The sequence below is a fragment of the Artemia franciscana genome, chromosome 1, assembly GCF_032884065.1.
Source record: "Artemia franciscana chromosome 1, ASM3288406v1, whole genome shotgun sequence".
Taxonomy (NCBI): domain Eukaryota; kingdom Metazoa; phylum Arthropoda; class Branchiopoda; order Anostraca; family Artemiidae; genus Artemia; species Artemia franciscana.
In genome coordinates this window covers 69,168,442-69,191,640 of record NC_088863.1, presented here as the reverse complement: position 1 = coordinate 69,191,640, position 23,199 = coordinate 69,168,442, and the positions used below count along the sequence as shown (strand labels likewise).

Sequence of the window (23,199 nt, the reverse complement as noted above, 5' to 3'; positions counted from 1 at the left end):
CACATTCGCCTGTCATAACATAAACAAAGAAACCGATCAAAAACGGGTTTTTAAAGGCCAAATGAAAGTAATGAAGTAAACAGAGAAAGCGGATATTTCGAGAGAACTGCCACCTCTCTTCTTCAGCGCAAACAAAATTATATAATCAATGAAAAAGCAACAATCAAAAAACAAGCGTGGGAAGTAAAACGAAACAAAGGAAAAAAACGCCAAAAAAATTAAATAAAAGACAAAAGATTAAAAGAATTAAAATCCAATACCTAACAACAATAAAGTGAGTTATTCGATACTTTAGAAATCCCTAAAATAAACGTTGAGCGACTTCTCCAATCACACAATGTGATACGTCATCAACCTCTTAGGTCTCAAAGGGTATCTGCAAGAAATGCAATGGTGAAGATCCGAAATCAGGTGACCTAGTTCTCCAACTTATACAATTGCTGCTTTGTTTGTTTGAGTGAATGATTTTTTTCTTTTATTTCTCAGTTGTTCGTTAGTATCCGTCGATGGCAGTTCAAATGGCGGATTATGACGAATAACTCACTTTATTGTTGATAGGCATTAGATTTTAATTCTTTTAGTTTTTAGTCATTTATTTAATTTTTTGGTGTTTTTTCATTGGTTTTGTTGTACTTTCCGCGTTTGTTTTTTGGTTTTTCCTTTTCCTTGATTATATTATTGTGTTCGCGCTGAAGAAGACAGGCGGTTGTTCTCTCGAAATATTCGCTTTCTGTTTTCTTCAGTATTTTCATTTGGCCTTTAAAAACTCCACTTTTGATCGTTTTCTTTGTTTATACTAAAGCTGTAGAGGGAGGCGAAGTAGCATCATGAGCTCCACCAAAAAATTAGTTGGGGATTCAAGAAATTGGAGCTACCAGAAGCTTTGTTTCCAATAAGATTTAAGGGGGAATATTTATAATTATATATATATATATATATATATATATATATATATATATATATATATATATATATATATATATATATATATATATATATATTTATTTATACATTGATTAACATCTTCTTGTTTCCCGAGGGCATTACCCTTTCACTGGTGACCACGAGGCATCACTACAAAAAAAAAAAAAAAAAAAATCAAAGAATTCACCATAATAACCGTGAAAATGGTGACCCGCCTGAACCGTCCTGATTTTCAAAATTTATGTAAGAAGTTTGAAATTCTGAAAAGGGTGTTATGCTTGACATTCAAAAAAAACTCCTATCTGACTTAGATATATGTGGTTAGAGAGACGTATTTGAAGAAATCTGAAATTTTCAGTATGTCTTGTGAAAAGAAAAAGTAAATAATCTAGATATAGAGACATTTTATTGACAAAATATTGAAAAGTGATAGTACATGTTATAACAAAATATATATATTTGCACTTTACTACACTATAATAACTAATAATCAGGAAGTACCTGGTTTTACATGTAGTGTCATTTACTGTCATTGATGAAGGTATATTAACACCTATCACATTGTGTGAAGTTAGTAATACTGGCATCAGCTCATTTCTTGTGGAGGAGGGAGCTACCAAATTATTTCAGCGTCTTTATCTCCTGTGGAGGGGGAAGTCTCACATTACTTCAATGTCCTTATCTCTTGTTGTGTGAGGGAATTCCCCAAGAATTTCAATGTCTTCATCTCTTGCATTGGGGGAAAGCACCTCAATAATTTCAACATCTTCATCTCTTATGGAGGGGGAAACTCCCGAAGAATTTCGATATTGTCGATGTACCTTAAAAATAACTCATTTTTGTTTCTTTCTCTGATGTTCCAATGGAACTAAATTTGGGGAAAATATACAAGGTTAATATATCCTTATTTGTGCTGATAACCTACAAGTCTCTCGGGGGGCGTTACAAATTGAATTGAGAAGACAAGTCTATAGCTTTTGAATTAATAATATGTAAAATGATCGGTCTAGTTTAGTCTCTTTAATGTTAAGGGTGACAAGATCACTTGGACGGAACATCTTAGGGGTTAGAAAGACGTTAGAGAAGAGTTTTGTTCTTTGGTTCTCAGGTTAAATTGAAAAGCCCAGACTAAGGAGTATCTTGATAGCCTTCATTGTGTTCGACACAGAAGTATTGGACTGAAAAAAAAAACGGAAATCGAAAAGCATGGTCAGACGCAGGCCCTAGAAGGGTCAGCTTCCAAAGACAAAACCACATAATCCTAGGCTGTTCAATTCCAAAAATAATAAAAATATGAAAAATGCTTAAACGGAAAACAAGCAGTTAAAACTTAACAACGAAAAACGAAACATAAAAAACTGATATCTGATAACAATATAGGCAATAAGTATGAATTAAACAAAGTCAATCAGCATGCTTGCCTCAAACCCTAGAAGGGTCAAGAACCCGAAAATGGACATAGAGACTTCCCCTTCAAAATTTCAAATATTAAAATCATAAAATTAGAGAAAAAAAGCAGTTAATACGTAAAAACAGGAAAAAAAATGTCAAAAAGCTTATAGGTGGTAAAATATAAGCAAAAAAGCGTGAATTAATGAAAGTCAAAGAGCACTGTGTCCCCCAAGCCCCCAAAGACACCTGAAATAAAGTGAGGAGAATAGCCTTTTTAGGTTTGGAAAGCTTAGGGACGTTAGTTCAACAACACCAATGCGTCCGCATTCTCCCAACAAAACATGAAAACCTAGAAAAAAAAATTAAAAATAAGCAACGTAAAGGTTGAAATGAAAAAAACACATATTTAGATGAAAATGAATGTAAAAGCAAAAACAAAATTTAAAACGCTAATATTTGAAAAAAATATAAAATTTTAAACACAAATTTTGAAAAAATAAAGAAACAAGAAAACTAAAACCCGAAAACAAAAAATCGTAGTCTTAAAATTATGAAATTACAGAAAATAAGTAGTTAACCTGACAACCGGAAAAAACAAAATGCTAATAAGCTGATGAATGATAAGATATACACACAAAAAATATTAAAAAAAATTGAACGATGGTCAGCCTCAAGAAAGGTCAGTGCCCCTAAGATGGACTCTTATCATACCCATTTGATATAGAAAAATAACAAAAAATATGCTAAGGTAAGAGATTAGAAAAAGGCTTAAATCATAGAAAGTCAAAAAGCATGTTCAGCCCCAGACCCTAGAAGGATTAGCATCCCTGAGACGAAGACTTATCATACCCATTTAATAAAAAAAATGAAAATAAAAATATGCTAATATGAAAAAACTATAATGAACATAGCATATTCGAAAAAAGAAGGTAATAGTAAAAAAATTTTAAAACTTACTTTTGAAAAAAAAATTTAATCTATTTCGAAAAAATCGTAGCAACTCAAAAACTAAAACCCGAAAAATAAAAATCCGAGTGTTAAAATTATGAAATTACAGAAAATAAGTACTTAAATTTAACAAACAGAAAAGCTGAATGTCAAAAATCTGATAAATGATAAAATATAAGCATAAAGGCTTAGATTAAAGAAAGTTGAATCCCTTAATTAATCGAGGCATTCCCCCTTGGAAAGAAAAGTCAGTTGTTGCGAGATTTCAAGGAGAATAAATATTAGGAATTAACCAATATGTTGCTATCCCGTCGAACAATTTGCCTCCGTACCTATTATTATAGATTTCTTACCCCCGCAACATATACCCTACTTCATGAAAAAACCCACCAACGATCACTAAAAATGTCTAGAAAAAGAGATTGCGATCGCGGGATAGGATTTGGGATCATCAACCTTTATCACTCTTTTTATAAACAGAAATGGTGCTAGTTTACCCATCAATGTCAACAAAGGTGATTTCCAATTATGTAATAAGAATGTTCATCTTGTGGCAATCTAAGTAATTTATGCTGCGATTGCATGAACTGGCATCTTTACTGTGGGACAATGGAAGCGATACTACAATCCGAAAATTATCGTTCAGTACAGAACATCACTGTACTTCCGAGCAAGAGGATAAGCATAATATGTGTGGCTTTGGTGGTGAGTTTAACTTTTTATTCCAGCTTCCAACATACTAATTTGGGTTCGTAGACTTATCTTCATATAGTTCAAAATCTTTTTCAACTGTAAAAGAAACATCCTTGGCCTTGGCTGTCCTACTTTTAACATTCACTGCATCCACCTCCTTTACTAATAATACCATAAAGGTAACTTATTCTTCTTAACATGGGCTGGTATTCAAGTCAACACAACAACATAACCTAGCATTTCAAGCTCCTGAACAGTAGTCTCAGCATGCAGAGCATTTTTACTGACAAGGGAATGGCCAGCACACAGATGATTCAGCACTGAGAAAGAATCAGAAAAAATAAGCAAAGATCTATGGACAAAGGCTTTTTAATATATTCAAGAGCCTTCACAATTGTAACCAACTCAAGTGGAGATATAAACAATCTTTCATCCGTTTTAAAACTACTAGCAATATCCAGCCTTGGTATGGTAAAGGCACGCCCAGAGCCAATATCAGTCTTAGAGCTGATAATAAATATTCCCGTGTGTCCAGTCCATCGGTCAACCCAATTAAACCAAATGCTCCTAGTTTTCTACCCTATACTCGTCAAATATCTTGCCTAAAAGATGGCACGACATTAAATGACCTACCCAGAAGCTTAATTTTTATGACTACCAGTATCCTCAAAGTTGTCCACCTCTGGCATACGAAGGCAACGTTGGATTACATTTTTTACTCTTTGGTGAAATGAGGGCTCTGTTTCAGGAGAATAATGAATATCGAAATTATGGGTATTGATTATTTATTCTTTAAAAGATCATTTGTTTTTATCGTTTCTTCAAAAATTATTGATCTTACAGCTCCATTTTTATTGTTTCTGGGTAAGTTATTCCAAGTTCTAAGTAAATTTCAGGGATAGGTGTAGATTTCAGGTAGTCAAGATTTCTCCTTAGTATATTATGCAAGCCTGAAACGAATCTTGCTAACAAAGACCTTTTTGCTTCTCGATACAATGCAGAGCCATAGTCTAGTTTGTTTATGATGACTGCCTTCACAAGTTGGCTAGGAACTTGAGAAGGAGTACCCCTATAAGCTAATTTATATTGGTTCCCTTATTTTTTCTGACTATATCAAAATGTATAACGCTACAATAAGCTAGGAACAACAGTGAACTAAGGAAACTCCCTGGGGAAGCCTAAATAGGGTCTGATCCAAATATCAGACTAAAATATTTCTTGTTATTTCTAAATTGGAATATCTATTTTCCAATTTATAAATTAATCCCTAATCCAGCAAGGAATATTCTTTAAAAACTAATCTTAGCTAATTTCAAAATCAACTTACCAATATCTACTCTGTCAAAAGCACATGTTATTTCTATAAAAGTTATTAATGTCTCCTTATCTTGCTTGAGGCTTGCTTAAACTGTTATACATGAAGGAAACTGCCATGCACGAACTGCCGTGCGATAAGCAAAACTGATTACAATCTTTTGACTATTATGACAAGGGGAACAAGCTGCAAAGGGAAATGCCCAGTTTGTGAGGGTAATACAATATGTTGTTCAAAAGCAGTCAATATACAGGCATAGTTAATAAAACACTTAAAACTGCAGTGCATGACCTATATTTTAAAATAAAGGTTGCATTTAAACAATAATTTATTAAATTAAAATACAAGCTTAAAAAAAAACAATGTTGTTAATTTCAAAGATATTGAGACTTGTGTACTATGCATGAACAAACTTCTGGTACTGCAGTTAATCTTAGATTATTACAAAAGTTAATTGAAATTCAACTTGAATCTCTTAAAGATGAAATGAATCAGCAACTTGTAAGCTATGTAAGAAAAGCGATTGTAGAAGATACAGATAAGCAAACTCTGCAACAAAAGACTATGAATCAAGCTCCAAGTTATTGGGATGAGTAAGGAGGATGTGGTTGAGTAAGTGATGCAATTCCTGACAAATAGAAAACTGCAGACACAGTGTAACACATTGAATTGACCCAGCTTTATCTTGATGCATTGACTTACTGGAAAATAATTTGGAAGTTTTAATTCAACAAAGCAAAATAATGATGAGTTGATTTTGTCATATTCATGTCTAAGAAACTACTTGGCCATCCCAATTCAAAAACAACCATACAAAGGTTTCATTATTCCAAAAAAAATCATAAACGAAGTTTTTTAACTTTTGTGGCACTTTTCCCACCAATTGCAACACATTAGACATAGATTGAAGGGAAAAATTGTTAGGATTTGTTTGAGACAATATTTCTTGCAATTATACTATTAAAATACATGCCAAAGTTCGCTAACACTGCAAAATGTCTATTTTTTAACTTCGGCAAATTGGGCAAAATCCTGCAGATGTGTGTTTTTGCCAGAAGAAGCTCTGCAGAGGTATTGAAGAGCTTCATGCACAGCATCAGCATGTCATTGGTGAAAGAGATTTAGTCACCAAAGATTTAAAAAAATTGTTCCAAAAAGCATGCTCACCTTGCAGGACCAGCTGAAATGGGGGGGGGGCAGCCCCCACCCCAGAGACCATAAAATTTACACTAGATATGGCTGAAAAAGAAGATGGCTGAAAAAGCAACTGAAAAAAGGTAGATGGCTGAAAAAGCAGTTGATAAAAGGTAGATGGATAGTAAAAGCTGGAAAATAAACAGATGGAATGACAGAATAAAAGTCAAATAAGAATCATTTATCCATAATGTCTTGGAAAGATTTAGTTCTAATCCAAGAAGAAATGCTGAAACTTATTGATGATTTATGATTTTTTGGTGATTACTTATTATTAATAGTTTCATAAGTATGATAGAGCTTGCTAGCAATGTAAGGTTGTTTGAATCGCAAATGTAAGCTCAGCTCTTCCCCCCCCTCCCCACCCTTCATCAAAGAACCGGCTACCACCCCTACCCCATCCCTAGACAAGAAACTATGTCCACCCATGACTACAATTAATATGAACTAGATGACTAGCAAAGACATGTAAATAATTTAAACATTGAGGGAACTTAGATCGACAACCATAAATAATCGTTATGCCAGTGTTTTATTAAATTTTGGCAATAGTTTTGCTAGTTCACAGTTTGAGAATACTGTTTAGTGTCACATCAGAAGAAATCATTTGTTCATCTTGTTGTGATGGTAGAATTTTTAAGATAATTAGTAGATTTAGTGTGGTTTTCAGCAATGTTGATTGTCTAATTTAAAAGTTTCAAGACATGAAAAGTGTCATTACATCAAAGGCTTCAGACGTTTCTGTCTTCTGTGAAGCACAACCAAAAAAAGAACATAGATCCTATGATGGAAGAGCACACACAAAAAGTAGGATATCCAGCTTGCAGGAAAAGTTTAAAAAAGTTTACCTACAGGAAAAAGTTACTGATAAAAAAAACTAATCATATCCAAAAAACTTAACAACTAATTAATCTTTTAATATAGTCATTTTGATGATACTTGAGGGTACTTTATTTTCTTTGTAAAAGGGATCTTTCACCAGCAATCCATTAGACCTAATTTAATCAATTTTCAATATTTTGCTACGTCTGATTGAAGAGAACTTCAGATCTGTTAGATATTCAATAAAAAAAACTAATTTTTTTAGCTGAAAGTAAGGAGCGACATTAAAACTTAAAACGAACAGAAATTACTCCGTATATAAAATGGGTTGTCCCCTCTGCAATCCCTCGCTCTTTACGCTAAAGCTTTTAATTGTTTTAAAAAGTAGAATTGTGGCAAAGAGTCAAACTTTAGCGTAAAGAGCGAGGGATTGCGGAGGGGACAACCCATTTTATATACGGAGTAATTTCTCTTCGTTTTAAGTTTTAATGTCGCTCCTTAATTTCAGCTAAAAAAATTAGTTTTTTTATTTAATTTCTGAACGTTTTTGAATTAATGCATGTTTGGTTTTGGCTCTTCGCACATAAATTATTAAAATGAAATTTGTATATTAATTCTTTTTTTGGCTAAATGGCTTTCTCTTAGTTTTGATCAGACGATTTTGAAAAATAAGGGGTGGAGAAGGAGGCCTAGTTGCCCTCCAATTTTTCGGTTGCTTAAAAAGGCAACTAGAACTTTTAATTTTTAACGAGCGTTTTTATTAGTACAAAATATACGTAACTTATAAATTAGCAACTTACGTAACAAACTTTCATAATCTTTTATTTTATGATGTATACAAGGGGGTTTGTATCCTCGTTAATACCTCGCTCTTTACACTAAATCTTAAGTTTTGTCCCATTTCTTTAAGAATGACCCCAGAATCAGAAAGGCCGTAGAATAAATAGTTGAAATTACTAAAAATATTTTAGCATAAAGAGCGAGGTATTTATCTCCTCCTAAATACCTCGCTTTTTATGCTGAAGTATTTTTAGAACCCCTCATATGCGTAATAATCTCTGTTCGTTTTAAGTTTCAATGTTACTCCTTCCTTTCATTTGAAAAAAAAACATTTTCATGTTTATTTTTCATTGTTTTCTTATAGTAATGCTCGAAAATCATGCGCCCTTTTCCTTGAATTTTTCTTCCCCCATGACAGATTCCTCCAAGGAAAGATCTTCCAACATAGCCCCCTCCCCTCAGCTCCACCCCCCAAATAAAATAAAATCCCCCTGAAAACATCTGTACACTTCCCAATAACCATCACTATATGTAAACGCTGGTCAAAGTTTGTAACTTGCAGCCCCTCCCCCAGGGATTGTGGGTGAGTAAATCATCCCCAAATACATAGTTATTATGGTTTTCGACTATGCTGAACAAAATGGCTATCTCAAAATTCTGATTCGTTGACTTTGGGAAAAAATGAGCGTGGGAGGGGGCCTAGATGCCCTCCAATTTTTTTGGTCACTTAAAAAAGCACTAGAACTTTTCATTTCCGTTAGAATGAGCCCTCTTGCGACATTCTAGGACCACTTGGTCGATACGATGACCCCTGGAAAAAAAAAACAAAAAACAAACAAACAAATAAACACGCACCCGTGATTTGTCTTCTGGCAAAAAATACAAAATTCCACATTTTTGTAGATAGGAGCTTGAAACTTCTACAGTAGGGTTCTCTGATACGTTGAATCTGATGGTATGATTTTCTTTAAGATTCTATGACTTTTAGGGGGTGTTTCCCCCTATTTTCTTAAATAACGCAGATTTTCTCAGGCACGTAACTTTTGATGGGTAAGACTAAACTTGATGAAATTTATATATTTAAAATCAGCATTAAAATGCGATTCTTTTGGTGTAGCTATTGATATCAAAATTCAATTTTTTAGAGTTTTGGTTACTATTGAGCCGGGTCGCTCCTTACTTACAGTTTGTTACCACGAACTGTTTGATTCAATGTTATTTAAAAGTGATTTAGGAGTGCAGGTAACAATAAAACTAAAAAAAAATCTTATTAAGAAAAAATATAAGTGTAAAGCAAGAATTTGGTTGTTGAAGTGAAATTTCAAAGAATATTCAAACTTAGATTGGTCATTCATTGAGAATGTAAATGCTCCTGAATTACGGAATAAAATGAGAGAGATTGTTGTATCATCTTCTGACAAGCATAGTCCAACTATTTGTCACCCACAAGCCATGAACTCTTCCTTTTCTCACCTGTGATATTGAACTGGCAATATAAAAAAAGAAAAACCAGTAGAAGAAAATATAAAGATATGCCAACACAGGCAAATTATGCTACATTTAAGCAATTCTATAATAAGGTTTGACACCTTTAACGAAAACTTTCCAGAGAATATGAAGAAGCAATTGCAGATGCTTTGAAATCAAATTCCCTTAAATTTTGGAGGTATATTTCCCTGCAAAACCTGGAAGACACTCAGTAGCTGAGCTTTCTGTCTATGGAGCATCTATTACCAGCCCTAAGGACAAAGCAGAGACACTCAATAATCAGTCCAAAAAGTCCTCACTGCCCCAGATAGAGATCTACTTCCCAATCAACTTAACTATACAATTGATAAACCAATTACTGTCAGTGAAGATGTGGCCAAACTGAAAAACCAGGAGCGGAAAAAATCTGCAGGTCCAGACGGAATACACCCTTGAACACTAAAGGAAGTTCATGCAGAATTGGCCTTGCCTCTTTTGACACTTTTCCAAAAGTGTCTGGATAAAAAGATATTGCCTCAGGAATGGTGGAATGCTAATATCACCCCTATCCATAAAAGTGGCAGTTGACTAGACCCAAAAAATTACTGCCTTATTATCATTAAATCTGTTTTGGGATAATTCTGGAAGGAATAGTAAATACTGTCATTGTCAGACACCTCATCTTCAACAGTCTTATTACACAGAGTCAGTATGGATTTAGATCAGGACAATCCATTGATACGAATCTGACAGATGTGTACAATTTCGTAATTAAGCTTCTATATTGATGGTGATGCCAAAATATTAACATATGTGAAATTCTGCTCTGTTAAATTTATTATAATTAGTGGGTTTTATGAACATTTAATTAAACAACAAGAATATAAAGTTGAACAATAAACATTAGAGGCTTACATAATTAGTTTATAGACATTAAGTGAAGCGCGAAGCCTTCTTTCAGCGGGCCACGACACAGATCATTTTTAAATTTTGCACTTTGTTATTTGTCCGTGACTTGCCACTGAATATTTGCTTATTTTTCCAAGAGTTATGACTGGTAACAAACGGGCACGTTCTAGCCCAGTAAAAGGAAAGGACAAGTGTTCGTCTTGTGCAATTAATTTAAGTGAGGAGTCAAGCGCTATGAATTGTGATGATTACGATTGCTGGTTATGTATCGAATGTCTTGAGCTCTCGAAACTAGAATACATCTTGCTTAAAAAAATGACTCGTCGCATGGGTTATCAATGGAAGTGTCCAATGTGCAAGGGAAACACCCAAGCGAGCAACGTTAATGCCTCCAAGATTGCGCGAGTTGTTGATGCGTCTATTAAGAACTCTCTTAGTGGTTTTGAGAATGCAGTAAAGACCCTAGATGTTGAGATTAAGGAGGCAGTTAAGAACTCTTTGGCTAGCTTTAAAGATGAACTTAAAGCGGAAATTGACACACAGTTTAAGGCAGTAGAAGATAGGATTCATACTCTTGAGCAATCCTCAGGAATGGCAAAGGATAATAATGCCTTAAAAGATTTAGTGACCGCCAAAGTAGCTACATTGAAAGAAGCTTTAGATGAACATTTCGAAAATCGCATAAAAGCAATGATTGCCGAGGATCGTGAAAGACAAAAAAGAAAACTTAATATAGTGGTCTTCAGAGTTCCTCCACAAACTGATGATGCCCAATTTGTACAAGGTTATTTGGCTAACGATAACGGAATCCCCGATGTTACTGTCCTGAACATTTGCAGACTTGGAAACATAACAACCGTGCCAGGACCCATTACTCAACGTCCTATCCCGATTATCTTCTCAGTGGCACATTTCAAACTAAAGAAATTAATTCTTCAGAAATCTTTCGAAAGAAAGGGTGCCAATTTAGCAATGACGTGTCAAAGCATGATAGCGAAAAAATAGACTTGTAAATAGTTCTATAAGTAGTGTTTCCATTTGTGATAGTACTAGTGAAGCTGGCTCTATGAAATATGCAGAAACTGAATCATATGTTAGTGCTAGTTCAGATACCAGAAATTATGAACCCATATTGGATACCATTTCTTTTAAATCATGTGATTCTGGATCAAGCAAAGATAATGATGACAATACTATTATTAAAGGACTAATGGTACTATATAACAATGTAGACTGTATTACTACAAAGATAAATGAAATTAAGTTGGTGATGTCAATAAGGCATGAAGTAAATGTTTTTGCCTTCACTGAGGTGAAACCTAAACATACTGCATTTGCTCTTACTGATCAAATTCAAGTGCCTGGATTTGAGCTACTCACCAATCTGTCGAAGCCAAATGGTAGAGGGATAGCAGTGTACGTCAGATCTCTGCTCCAGGTAAGAGCTCTTACAGTGGATTCAGATTAAGAACCTTGGGTTGAGCAAATATGGATAATGACTCTTCAGTGAAGTCTCCCTGTAGTCATACGCTGTTATTATAGAAGTCCCAGCTCCCCTTGTCAGACAAGTTCCCTTCTAGCAATTGCATATTCTATTCATAATGTCATGAAGCAATATTATAAGAATGTTCTTATTGTTGGAGATTTTAATTTACCGGAACTACAGTGGATTGATGTGTTTGATGTTGCAGAAGGGGTTGAAAACTCAAATGGTCCACTTCTGGAGTGCCTTCATGAACATTCGCTATACCAAGCAATTGATTTTCTGACCAGGTATAGAAGTGGGCAGAACCCAACCCTACTAGACCTTTTGTTTATTAATGACCATAAGATGCTTATTAGTGTCGACTCAGAACCACCATTCAGAGCTAGTGACCATGTTGCAATTACTTGTAGGCTTAGGTTGTACCCACAAAAGGATATTTGGATTAAGCATGTGTACACAAATTACAGTCAAGTCAGACAAGAGTTGGCACACCAGGATTGATCAGTCATTGATGATAAGAATATCGAGGAGGCTTGGCTTGAAATGAAAGGGTTTTAATTAAAGCTACAGAAAAACATATAGTAATTTCCTGGAAAAGAAGACCCAAAACCCTACCATATATCACTCGTGATGTCAAGCAAGCTGTACGTAAAAAGAAGAATTATTGGAGCAAATATAAAAGTAACCCCTCTCATGAGAACTATGAGAAATTTAAACAAACTCGAAATAAAGTTAGGTATCTCACGAGAAAGCTTACGACAGAATATGAAGAGGGATTGGCATTGGATTCAAAATCTAATCCTAAGGGATTTTGAAAGTATGCTTCAGCTCGGAATCCAGGGAGACACTCAGTTATGGAACTACTTGTGAATGGCAATATAGTTAGCACCCCAAAAGATATAGAAGCTGAATTGAGCAGTCAATTTAAGTCAGTGTGCACACCTCCAAACGATACCCCCTTGCCAGAAGCACCAGAATATTCTTTTGAGGAACCTATGCAAAAGATAACTGTGGTTGCTTCTGATGTGGAGAGTCGCCTGACGCTGCTGAATCCTAACAGATCAGTTGGCCCTGATGAACTTCACCCATGAGTATTGAAAGAAGCTCATGTGTAAATAGCCCTTCCCCTTACAAACATGTTTCAGAAGTCTCTTGATACTAAGCAGATTCCTCAAGACTGGCGTAATGCTAACATTACACCTGCACACAAAGGGGGTAGCCATAACAGCGTTTCAAATTATTGACCCATTTGTCTTACATCTGTAGCTGGTAAAATCTTAGAAGGAATCGTGAATACTCACATTGTTGAACACCTGACCACCAATGAACTGCTCAGTGACAGTCAGCATGGCTTCAGACATGGACGCTTGGTTGAGTCTAATTTGATTGATGTGCATGATTATGTTACTGAGCATCTAGATCAAACAATCCCAGTCAACTTAGTTCTATTGGATTTTGCAAAAGTCTTCAATAGAGTATGTCACCGTCAACTACCGACCAAGTTATTTGCAATTGGAATACATAATGAAATTGTAGAGTCGGTGCTTCAGTTTCTTTCTGGGAGAAAGCAAAGAGTGAAAATATTTGGAAAAAATGGACAGGTATTCTTTTCAGGAGAAGTGGAAGCATTAAGTGGAGTGCCCCAGGGAACCATCTTGGGATCAACTTTATTCATCATTTATATTAATGATGCACCAACCACAGTCAATAATAAAATAAGTCTTTATGCTGATGACTCCAAACTCATTGGACCTGTTGATACAACCGATAAGAGAGCCTCTATACAGAATGACCTATGGGTACTTTCCCAGTGGGCAGCTTTGTGTAGGCTTGAATTCAATGTAAATAAATGTTGAACAATACACTTTGTAAAGAAAAATGAGAAATGCCCTTATCATATGTTAGGGATGGATGAACCAAGACAGACTATTATCTTGTCTGAAGCAGAGAGAGAGTTGGAGGTCAAAGTCAATAAGAATTAAAATTCACTATGCAAACACAGACAGCTGTAGCCAAAGCAATCCAAACCCTTGGAATTATAAAAAGAACAATCACTAGTAGGTCACCTATGGTGATGACTAAATTATATAAGGCATTGGTCAAGCCTAATTTGGAGTTTGGCATGTGTGTTGCTAGCCCCCTCAACAAAAGTGACCATCAGAAGTTAGAAGCAGTTCAGAGACAGGCTGCAAAAGCAATTGAGGGATGCAAATACTTAAACTACTCATCCCATCTGAAGAAATTGAAACTCCCCACTCTTGTCTACAGTTGTAAAAGGGGTGATATTATTATGATGCATAACCTCCTGAATTCTAACTCTCCATTAAATAAGCCATTTCAACTTGACTGGTCTGCCAGAAATAGGGGGCATAGTTGGAAAATATATCAGAAGAGAGCTGCCACTAGACTACACAATAACTTCTTCACTAACAGAACAATCAGTTTGTGGATTTCGCTCACCAAAGAAGCAGTCACTACTCCCAGTATTGGTGCATTTAAAAGAGCCGTTGATGGAGAATGGTCATCAAAGCCATGGCGAACTGAGTGGGATGCTGTTGAGATGTCCAACCATCATCGTCACTAACCAGCAATTCTACAGGATTTAATCCTTATTTTGCTGGACAATGCAATTTAAGGTAATATAGAGGAATCCCAGTAGATCTCATTCTCCTAGATTTTGCCAAAGCATTTGACAAAGCGTGTCACCACCAATTACAGGCAAAATTAATTGGAATTGGAATAGGCCAGAAGGTTTTTGAGTGGGTGATGGCATTCCTGAAAGGTAGAAGGCAAAGCAGAAGGTGCATGAAGAAAATGGTCAGGTATTTTACTCAGATAATACTGACGCAGGAAGTGGAGTCCCACAGGGTATAATCCTTAGTTGGACATTATCAAAAATGCTCCACAATCTGTCAAAAATAAAATGAACCTATGTGCCAATGATTCAATGCCAATCTCTCAAAAACAGCTGAAGAGCAAGACTTATTACAAGCTGACCTAGACAAACTCTCAAATTAGGCAAAACTCTGGGGGTTAGAAATTGACATTAAGAAATGCAGCACAATTCATTTTGACAGAAAGAATTTCAGGGGTCAGTATCACATGTGTGGAATAAATAGTGTTGGACAAATGACCAATTCTTCCCATGCTGAAAGAGACCTGGGTATACTTGTGGATGATGAATTGAAGTTTGACCAACATGCTCAGTCAGTTGTCTCCAAAGAACTCCAGACTCTAGAAATTGTAAAAAGACTATTTTGTTGTAGGTCACTCAAGCTGATATCAGAGCTATACAAAAGACTTATTTGACCAAAATTGGAATTTGGTATTGGTATTCCAACCTGATTAAATAAAGGTGACAAGAAAAAACTAGAGTGTCCAAAGGCAAGCAGCTGAATCAAATTAATAGGGGGTTGTAAAAGCCTGGACTACCCATCCTACCTAGAGAAGTTACATACTCCTACCCTCTCTTATCAGCAAAAGCATGGGGGTGTCATCATAGAGTACAAAATACAGCACAATCAGTCCTTGCAACAAAATATACTTGAACTTGACCAGTCAACAAGAACTAGAGGATATATAATGAAGCTGTACTGCAAACAAGCCAACACCAGACTACATTCTGACTTCTTCCCAAATAGAGTTTTGGGGCTCTGGAACTCCCTTAGTGAAGGAGCATTCTCAGGCCCTGGTGTGGCCTTCAAGGGAGCTGTAGACAAAGATTTGTTGAGCAAGCCATTGCTCTGAGAATGGGATGCAGCCAATGCATTTGCTCAACATCTTCACTAAATAGCACCTACAGGATAGTTCCTTATTTGGAACTACATAAGATAGACCTGCATAAGAAACAATAATGAGGGGGGGGAGTTGCAGTGAAACCATTATTACACATAGAAAAAAACAAAAGGGCAAATAGTAGAGCAAGGCCCATCATAGATGGGGGGGGGGACTGACCTTCCCTCTCAATGCTTTTGGGCACTTAGTAAAAAAAGAGTTGGTTAAATTATAGCTCAAAGCACCATGATTTTTCTGGCTCTATTGAAGCCTTGTCTGTTAAAATTAAGACCAGAAAAATACTGACACATCACCTACAGAAATCTTGGACTTGATCAGTAAATACAGCAGTTTTATGGACTCCTGCCATGATTCTGCAGATGTTACCACTGTTTTAGATTGTGTTAAGGAAAGAGCATGAAAATAGTGACTTGACACATACCAATATTGGGTAAGGTTTATTTAGGTAGACTATCCAGGTAGCCAAGAAATAAACTTATCTCTATAGTTAGAACTGTATCTTGAATACAAATTTATTATGTATTTGTTTCTGAAATGAATTTTACCCTCCCTCCTATATATACCAACTCAGGGTATAGGCTTATATTTCCTCATAAGATGGGAGGGACAAAGTTCATTTCTGATGCAAATGAATGTTCAATTTAGATTCAGGATGCAATTCTGACTATAACTGTAAGTTCAAATCCCCCCTCACTACCAATGTGTCAATATATATTATGAATTGGTATATATATGGGTGAGGGTAAAGTTCATTCTTGACACAAATGCATGTAAAATTTGGATTCAGGGAGCAGTTCTGACAATAGAGAGGTAAAATTGGAACAAACAGTATTATTGGCTTTTATATAAAGTGAATATACCACTTGATGCCTTTTTTAATGCTCTGTACAAATATAATAATTGCTTCTACCGGAAATTCAGATTTAAGCACTTTTTGACCTCTTAAAATGACCTTTTTGACCTCTTAAAAATGACCTAAATATGGGGCCATTACGAAGCTGTAATAGTTTAGAAACAAATTTGGGCTATATATTTGCACATCAGGGGGGGGGGGGGGGTAAAGCATAGCATATATCAAATATGTAAACTAACCATTGCTGTTTTTTTCAATGATCTATAAATAGATGTACATTCCCTAAATCTAGTTAAAGAGAAATCACCAGTGCAACAGCACAACCATAAACACAAAAAAAACAGCAATGGTTAGTTTATGTATTTAATATATGCTATGATTTACCCTCCCCCCCCTGATGTGCAAATATATAGCCAAAATTTGTTTCTAAGCTATTACAGATTTGTAATGACCCCATATTTAGGTCATTTTTAAGAGGTCAAAAAGTGCTTAAATCTGAATTTCCAGTAGAAGTGATTATTACATTTGTAAAGAGCATTAAAAAAGGCATCAAATGGAATATTCACTTTATTGAAAGCCAGTAATACTGTTTGCTCCAATTTTACCAACAGAGATAAGTTTATTTCTTAGGTACCAGAATAGTCTGTTAATATAAACCTTAGCCCTAATATATCAATATTGGTAAGTAAATGCAGGAATTTTACCAACTTGGGCAGTGATTTTATATATTAAAATTCAAATTATGGACATTATGCTAATTACAGTAAAATTAAACCATTCAGCTAAAACTACCAGCCAGTTAGTAATACACTCGCTCCCCCCACAACATTTTAGCAAATAGGTTAGCAACCTTGAGTAGAGCATTTGTATTGGCAATAATGGAATCATACATGTAGGCAAACTAGGCCAATTTTCGCTTTCTCCCTCCCTCCCCCGTGTGGAAATACAATGCAAAAATTACATATGATACATGAATTTTTCTGTTGCTCATTTGCTGTTAAATCAGTATGAAAAAATATCCAACTTAAAAAGAAGTGAAGTGAAGTGAAGTGAATCGCCGGAAGACCCCCTCTGTGTTTTAACACCTTAGGGTCCATGCACTTCCACAATTGTATTTTTACAATTCGCTACGAAAAGTTTACAACGTCCTTTTTCTATCAATCAGTCTCAAAAATTCACAAACTAAATTTATACTTTCAACCGATTCTTCAGTTAATGCTCCTCCGAGTAATTCTTCACATAGTTTTATTCGATATTCTCTCATAAACCTTCTAATGTCTGTCCTGTAACATTTTGTGCGGACACAATGGATGATGAAGTGTGCTAAGGTCTCTGTCTGACCACAGTAGATGAAATTCGAATCTTCTCCATAGAAACGAGAAAGATATGATCTTGTAGCTGCATGTTGTGACCTAAGTCGAAATGCAATTTTTCCTTCTTCTCTTGATAAACTTTCATATAACTTATTTTCGAATTTCCTTCTGGTCTTCTTTTTAATCAAAAGATTTCCAGAGAGATTTCTATTTTCTTCAAAGCTAAACTGTTTTATCTGCTGTATTATGTCTTCTATCTGGAATACTATTGTTGGTGTCGTTGTTTGCATTATTTGTATGTCTGCACTGGCGGCCATTTTAGCTGCTAAATCAGCTTGTTCATTACCCTGGATTTTCTTGTGACCAGGTATCCAATGAAGCGATAGCTTTATTCCTTTAGAAAGCAGTTTTTGCATGGCTACAAAGCATGAAATCACTTCTCTTGATTGATTCGCTCCATCACTGAATTCATTTAAACATGAAACAGCACTTTTAGAGTCTGTACATATTCTAACTTGATCCCCGCGTTGTAATTTTTTATATAGATACGATACTGCTTGTCGTATAGCAAACACTTCAGCGTCGAAAATTGACATTTTTTCATGGAGACGGTAAAGTTCTTTCATATTCCACATTGGTATCCAAAACGCAGCTCCGACCTTGTCACTTTTTGAAGCATCAGTAAAGACGTCCATGGCTTCTGGGTAGGTCATTCTTTTCTCCATTGTGAATGATTGATTATAATTCAATCCATCCCATTTTTCAAAATCACAAAAGCATGGAACTTTTTGAATGGCACATATTGGTGTGATATTTAGATTGGGTACTTCCAGTGCTAGGTTTAAATTTACCTGTAATCCCATATTTTCTGCCAAATGCAAAGCTTTAATAATTCCATGCTGTTTCTTTGAGGAAATCCATAGTCTTTTTCTTTTAAGTATCGTAGATTTAAATGGGCGGTTGTGATCTGATGTCCAAAACTTTTTCAAGTATTTCAATGAACGCACATTTCTTCTCACTTCCAAACTTTCCAATCCACTTTCTGATTCTAAGAATGGCTTAGGTGTTGTTTTACGTGCTGCAAATGAAACTCTTATGGCACTATATTGTACTGTGTCCAATAGCCTCAATGCAAACGGGCTGGCAGCCTCATACACCAATGAAGCATACTCTAGTTTTGATCTTAAGTATTTGATATAAAATTCCAAAAGAAAATCTGGTTTGGGACCCCATCTTGTTGCTGATATCATTCGCATAATATTGAGTCTCTTCAAGCATGAGATCTTGAGTTGTTGTATGTGTGGTCTGAATGATAGGTTCTTGTCGAAGATGCAACCAAGCCATTTAAATTCACCCACAATCTCCAATAACTTATTATTAAGGTACAGTCTGGGCAATGTTGTATTTCTCTTCCTTGTAATCATCATGATTTTAGATTTTTCAGGAGAAAATTGGACACAGTTTTCTTGGGACCACCTCTGGACTTGATCAAGGATTATCTGTAACTGTGTTGTTGCTTCATTCACATTATCTGCAATAACCCATATACCATTGTCATCTGCAAATATACCTGCTCCATTTTCTCCTTCATCTACAGGGAGATCATATTCACTTAGATTGTAGTAATCAGGTCCTAGCACTGAGCCTTGTGGCACTCCTCTTCTTCTTAATACTTTACTTTGGGAATAGCAACTTCCAACTTTGATTTTAACTTCTCTTCCTTCTAAAAAAGAATCTGAAAATTCTAGGAGCTGACCTTTAACTGCAGCAGCCATTATTGCTTCTAATATATGACGGTGGACCATACTTTCAAAAGCTGATACTACATCCAAAAATGTCATCAGTAAAACTTTTTTGTTTTCTAAAGCATAAACAGCATCATTTATGAACATCAGCATCACATCCTCTGTATTTCTATTACGTCTAAATCCACACTGTATATTCTTGAGTTCTCTATTCAATTCAATCACTTGGTTCATTCTCTGTTTCACCAATCGTTCATAAACTTTTCCTAGCCCAGGTAGTAAAGTTATTGTTCTATAATTCTGTAGTTTACTTTTATCTTTGCCCACTTTTGGTATCAAAACAACTACTCCATCCTTCCAGATTTTTGGAAACTGTCCTTCATTCCACAACTCATTTATGATATTTAATAAAGCAGCAACCCAGTTTTTTGGCAGGGCTTTCACAAATTGGGGGAAAATCATATCTTCTTCAAGAGCCGTGAGTGGTAGATGATTGATAACTTTCTCAATTTCTTGTGTAAGAAAAGGTTGATTATAAGCTACAGATCGATAACTTTTGGAAAATCTCTTAACTTTAGCTTTCACTTCTACTTCACAGTCACTTAATGGATCAGGTACTCCAATGACACTGTCAAGTAGAGATACAGGTGCTTCAGCTATTTCTTGATCGGTAACTAGGGTGGAATTCTTGTATGTTATTGGAGGATTTCTTTGATCTTCACGACTTCCACTAATCAGACTCTTAACTGTTGAGTAGACTCTTGATGCAGGGACTCTAAAATCTAACTTATTGAGGAAATTAATCCAGCTTTCTCATTTAGCAGCAATTACTGTTTTCTTAAATTCAGCAGCCTTTCGTTGGTACTCTACATATCCATGAAAGGTAGGAAGGCGTTCATAATTAGACTTCGCATCTTAAAGGTCATGTTTCGCTTTGGTGCATTTTTCATTCCACCACTTGGTAACTTTGTGATTCAATTTGTGTCTATTAATTTTGGGAACAACTTTATCCACAACATCCATTAACACCGTTTGAAATATCTTAATCTTTTCTTCTGATGAAGACACCTCCTTTAACTGCTCCTCAATATGGACATTTTTTAATGCAGTTGAGAAAGTTTTCCAATCAGTCTTCTTCAATTTGAACTTATGTGCTATGTTATTGGCTTGTATATTATTGCAACCATTTAACTCAATCATCACTGGAAGATGGTCATTATATAGTATTGTATTCTTTAAAAATGTCACCTTTGGGGTAGGAGCAATATGTGGGGAAGAGAACACTACGTCTATGGTGCTTTATTGTCCAGTATTATGGTTGAGGTGGGTAGGTAAATCTTTTGGGGTTAAAAGGCATAGGTCATTATTATTCATAAGAAAATCTTCAATATCTCCTCCAGCATTGTTGGATCGGCCACATGTGCACCAACTCTCACTGTGGGCATTAAAGTCTCCAACAGCTATTATCAATTCTCGACTAGGTACACTTTGCATCATTTGTTCAAATGTTTCTCTTAAATTATTTTCACTTCCATCAGGGTTGTAAATATTGAAAATATTTATTTTCTTCTGGCGATCTATAAACATTTTGCATCCTATTATCTCGGCTCTTCCTTGACTTAAATTAACCCATTGTTGATTAAACTGAATGTGATTTCTCACTCCAATAATGATTCCCCCTTTGTCACAATCTGTTCTGTCTTGACGTATGACCCTATAACCATGAAACTGTGTCTTTATAAAAGGTTTAAGGAATGTCTCTTGGATACAAAAGATATCTATTTGATTATCCAAACAAAACTGCACAAGAAGGTCCTTATTAACTTTCACAAGTGATCTGGCATTCCATGATAGTATTTTTAGATTTAAAGTCATTTGTTAGCACACTGATCCCTTATGAAACTGGTGTCAACTGTTGTCAAATTGAGTTTATCCATAAATTCACATATCTTCTCCACTCTTTCTGCAATTGGAGCTGAGCCTATTGAAAGCACTTCAGGGGATAGAGCCAATGCAATCAAGATTTTATTCACTGTGTCTGTTATAGTTTGACGTTTCACCGATTCTATGGTGTCTGTCCATATTCTATTTACATTGGTTCTTTCAGATTTTACTGCACCACTATGAACTACTTGGGCATAACTTCTGTACATAACTTGAGCTCTTTTAAAGCTAACTTGATATTTTTCAGCCACATTCAGAATCTCTTTATTTTTCAGTCTAATTTGACAGGCTGGTGAAGTTGAAGAATGATTTCCAAGACAATTGGCACATTTATACATGTCTTTGTTGGTAGTGACTTGGTTATTCTTAAGATGACATTCTGCTGATGAATGCTTCCCTGCACATCGCAAGCAGATTGGTTGGTTGGCATGGCAGTCCTTTTGGATATGACCATATTTTTGGCACTTAAAACATTGGATCACTCTTCTGTTATAGGTATGAAGTTCCCTATTTCTTCCACAGAACCATATGCTAGAGGGAAGAAGATTTGATTTAAACGTAAGTAAAACTGCAAGGCTGTCCTCTAATTTTTCAATTCTTTGTTAAATCTTTTCTGTCTGATAACTGATAAAACTTCAATGTTTGACCTTATACTTGCTAGAATATCCTCATTTGAGAGATGTAGAGGAACACCTTTCACAATGCCTCAAGTCAGGCTTTCCCGTTTATTCACTTTAACTTTAGTTTCTGCTATTTGACTTATTGTACACAGTTTAGCAGCTATCTCCTCTTTTTCTGTATGGATTAAAAGTCTTTCTCTTGTCTTATTAACTTCAAATTCAAACTTTTCCTTTCCAAAAATAGAGCTCAAAAACTTAGTAATTGTGAAATCATCTGGGAACTTTTGGTTATCCTCAGTTACTTGAGCTTCCACAGAAATGGATAAAAGATCACTATATGGCATTTCAACACTTTTCTTGTTCAACATGGCAGGATTCTGATTTATGCTACTTTGTACTTCATTAAGCTTCCGCTTCAAATTTTTGTTTTGAGGTTGATTCAGGTACTCAGACACTGGTGAAACATCTCTTCTTTTCATTCCAGTTTTTGTAGGATTGTCAGTGTTTGCCTCACTGATGACACCTTCAGCTTCTAGTGGGTTCACTGCTCTCATTTCTTCTTCACTATTTTCACTTGATGGTAAAGGAGGAAAGTTCTCATTCCATTCTTGAAGGGATTGAAATCTGTTTGAAGTAGGCACTGAATAATTTGTCACAATTGGGAAATGGCTGATATTTGTTATTCCTCCTGACACTGGACTAAAATGACCTTGTCCCTGGCAGCTAGAAACACTTGCAGTTGGGTTCACTTGCATATTCTGGAAAATCACAGGCTGTCCTTGATTGGTAATGGGAGATCTCACAAATATAAGTTGTCCATGTTGTTGATAACCAACCACATTGTGGTGCATGGTCACAGGTACAACTATCCCTGGAGCTGGAGGGAGATTCATCTTCTCTTTACTATTTTCTATGCTTAAAAGTCAAACTTCCACTCTTAAATCACCCTGTTTCTCTATCTTCTGCTGATATTTCAACCACGTTCTATATTTTTAAACT

General features: G+C 35.5%; 1 protein-coding gene and 1 long non-coding RNA gene across 3 annotated transcripts; both read right to left on the bottom strand.

Annotated features, from left to right (window-relative positions):
• Positions 1-1,311: 1,311 nt before the first annotated feature.
• LOC136033326 (uncharacterized) lies at positions 1,312-17,763 on the bottom strand. 2 transcript variants are annotated; one of them, XR_010618907.1, is made up of 2 exons: positions 17,540-17,763; positions 1,312-1,745 (listed from the first exon to the last, which is right to left on the bottom strand). It is a non-coding gene; the product is annotated as an uncharacterized LOC136033326 (long non-coding RNA). The 2 variants fall into 2 exon arrangements; XR_010618908.1 differs by having other exon boundaries at positions 17,603-17,763.
• A 75-nt stretch (positions 17,764-17,838) lies between these two features.
• On the bottom strand, positions 17,839-21,223 carry LOC136037840 (uncharacterized). Its single transcript, XM_065720718.1, has 3 exons — positions 21,073-21,223; positions 17,920-20,382; positions 17,839-17,861 (listed from the first exon to the last, which is right to left on the bottom strand). The coding sequence occupies exons 1-3, from the start codon at positions 21,221-21,223 to the stop codon at positions 17,839-17,841; spliced, it is 2,637 nt and encodes an 878-aa protein (XP_065576790.1).
• Positions 21,224-23,199: the final 1,976 nt, after the last annotated feature.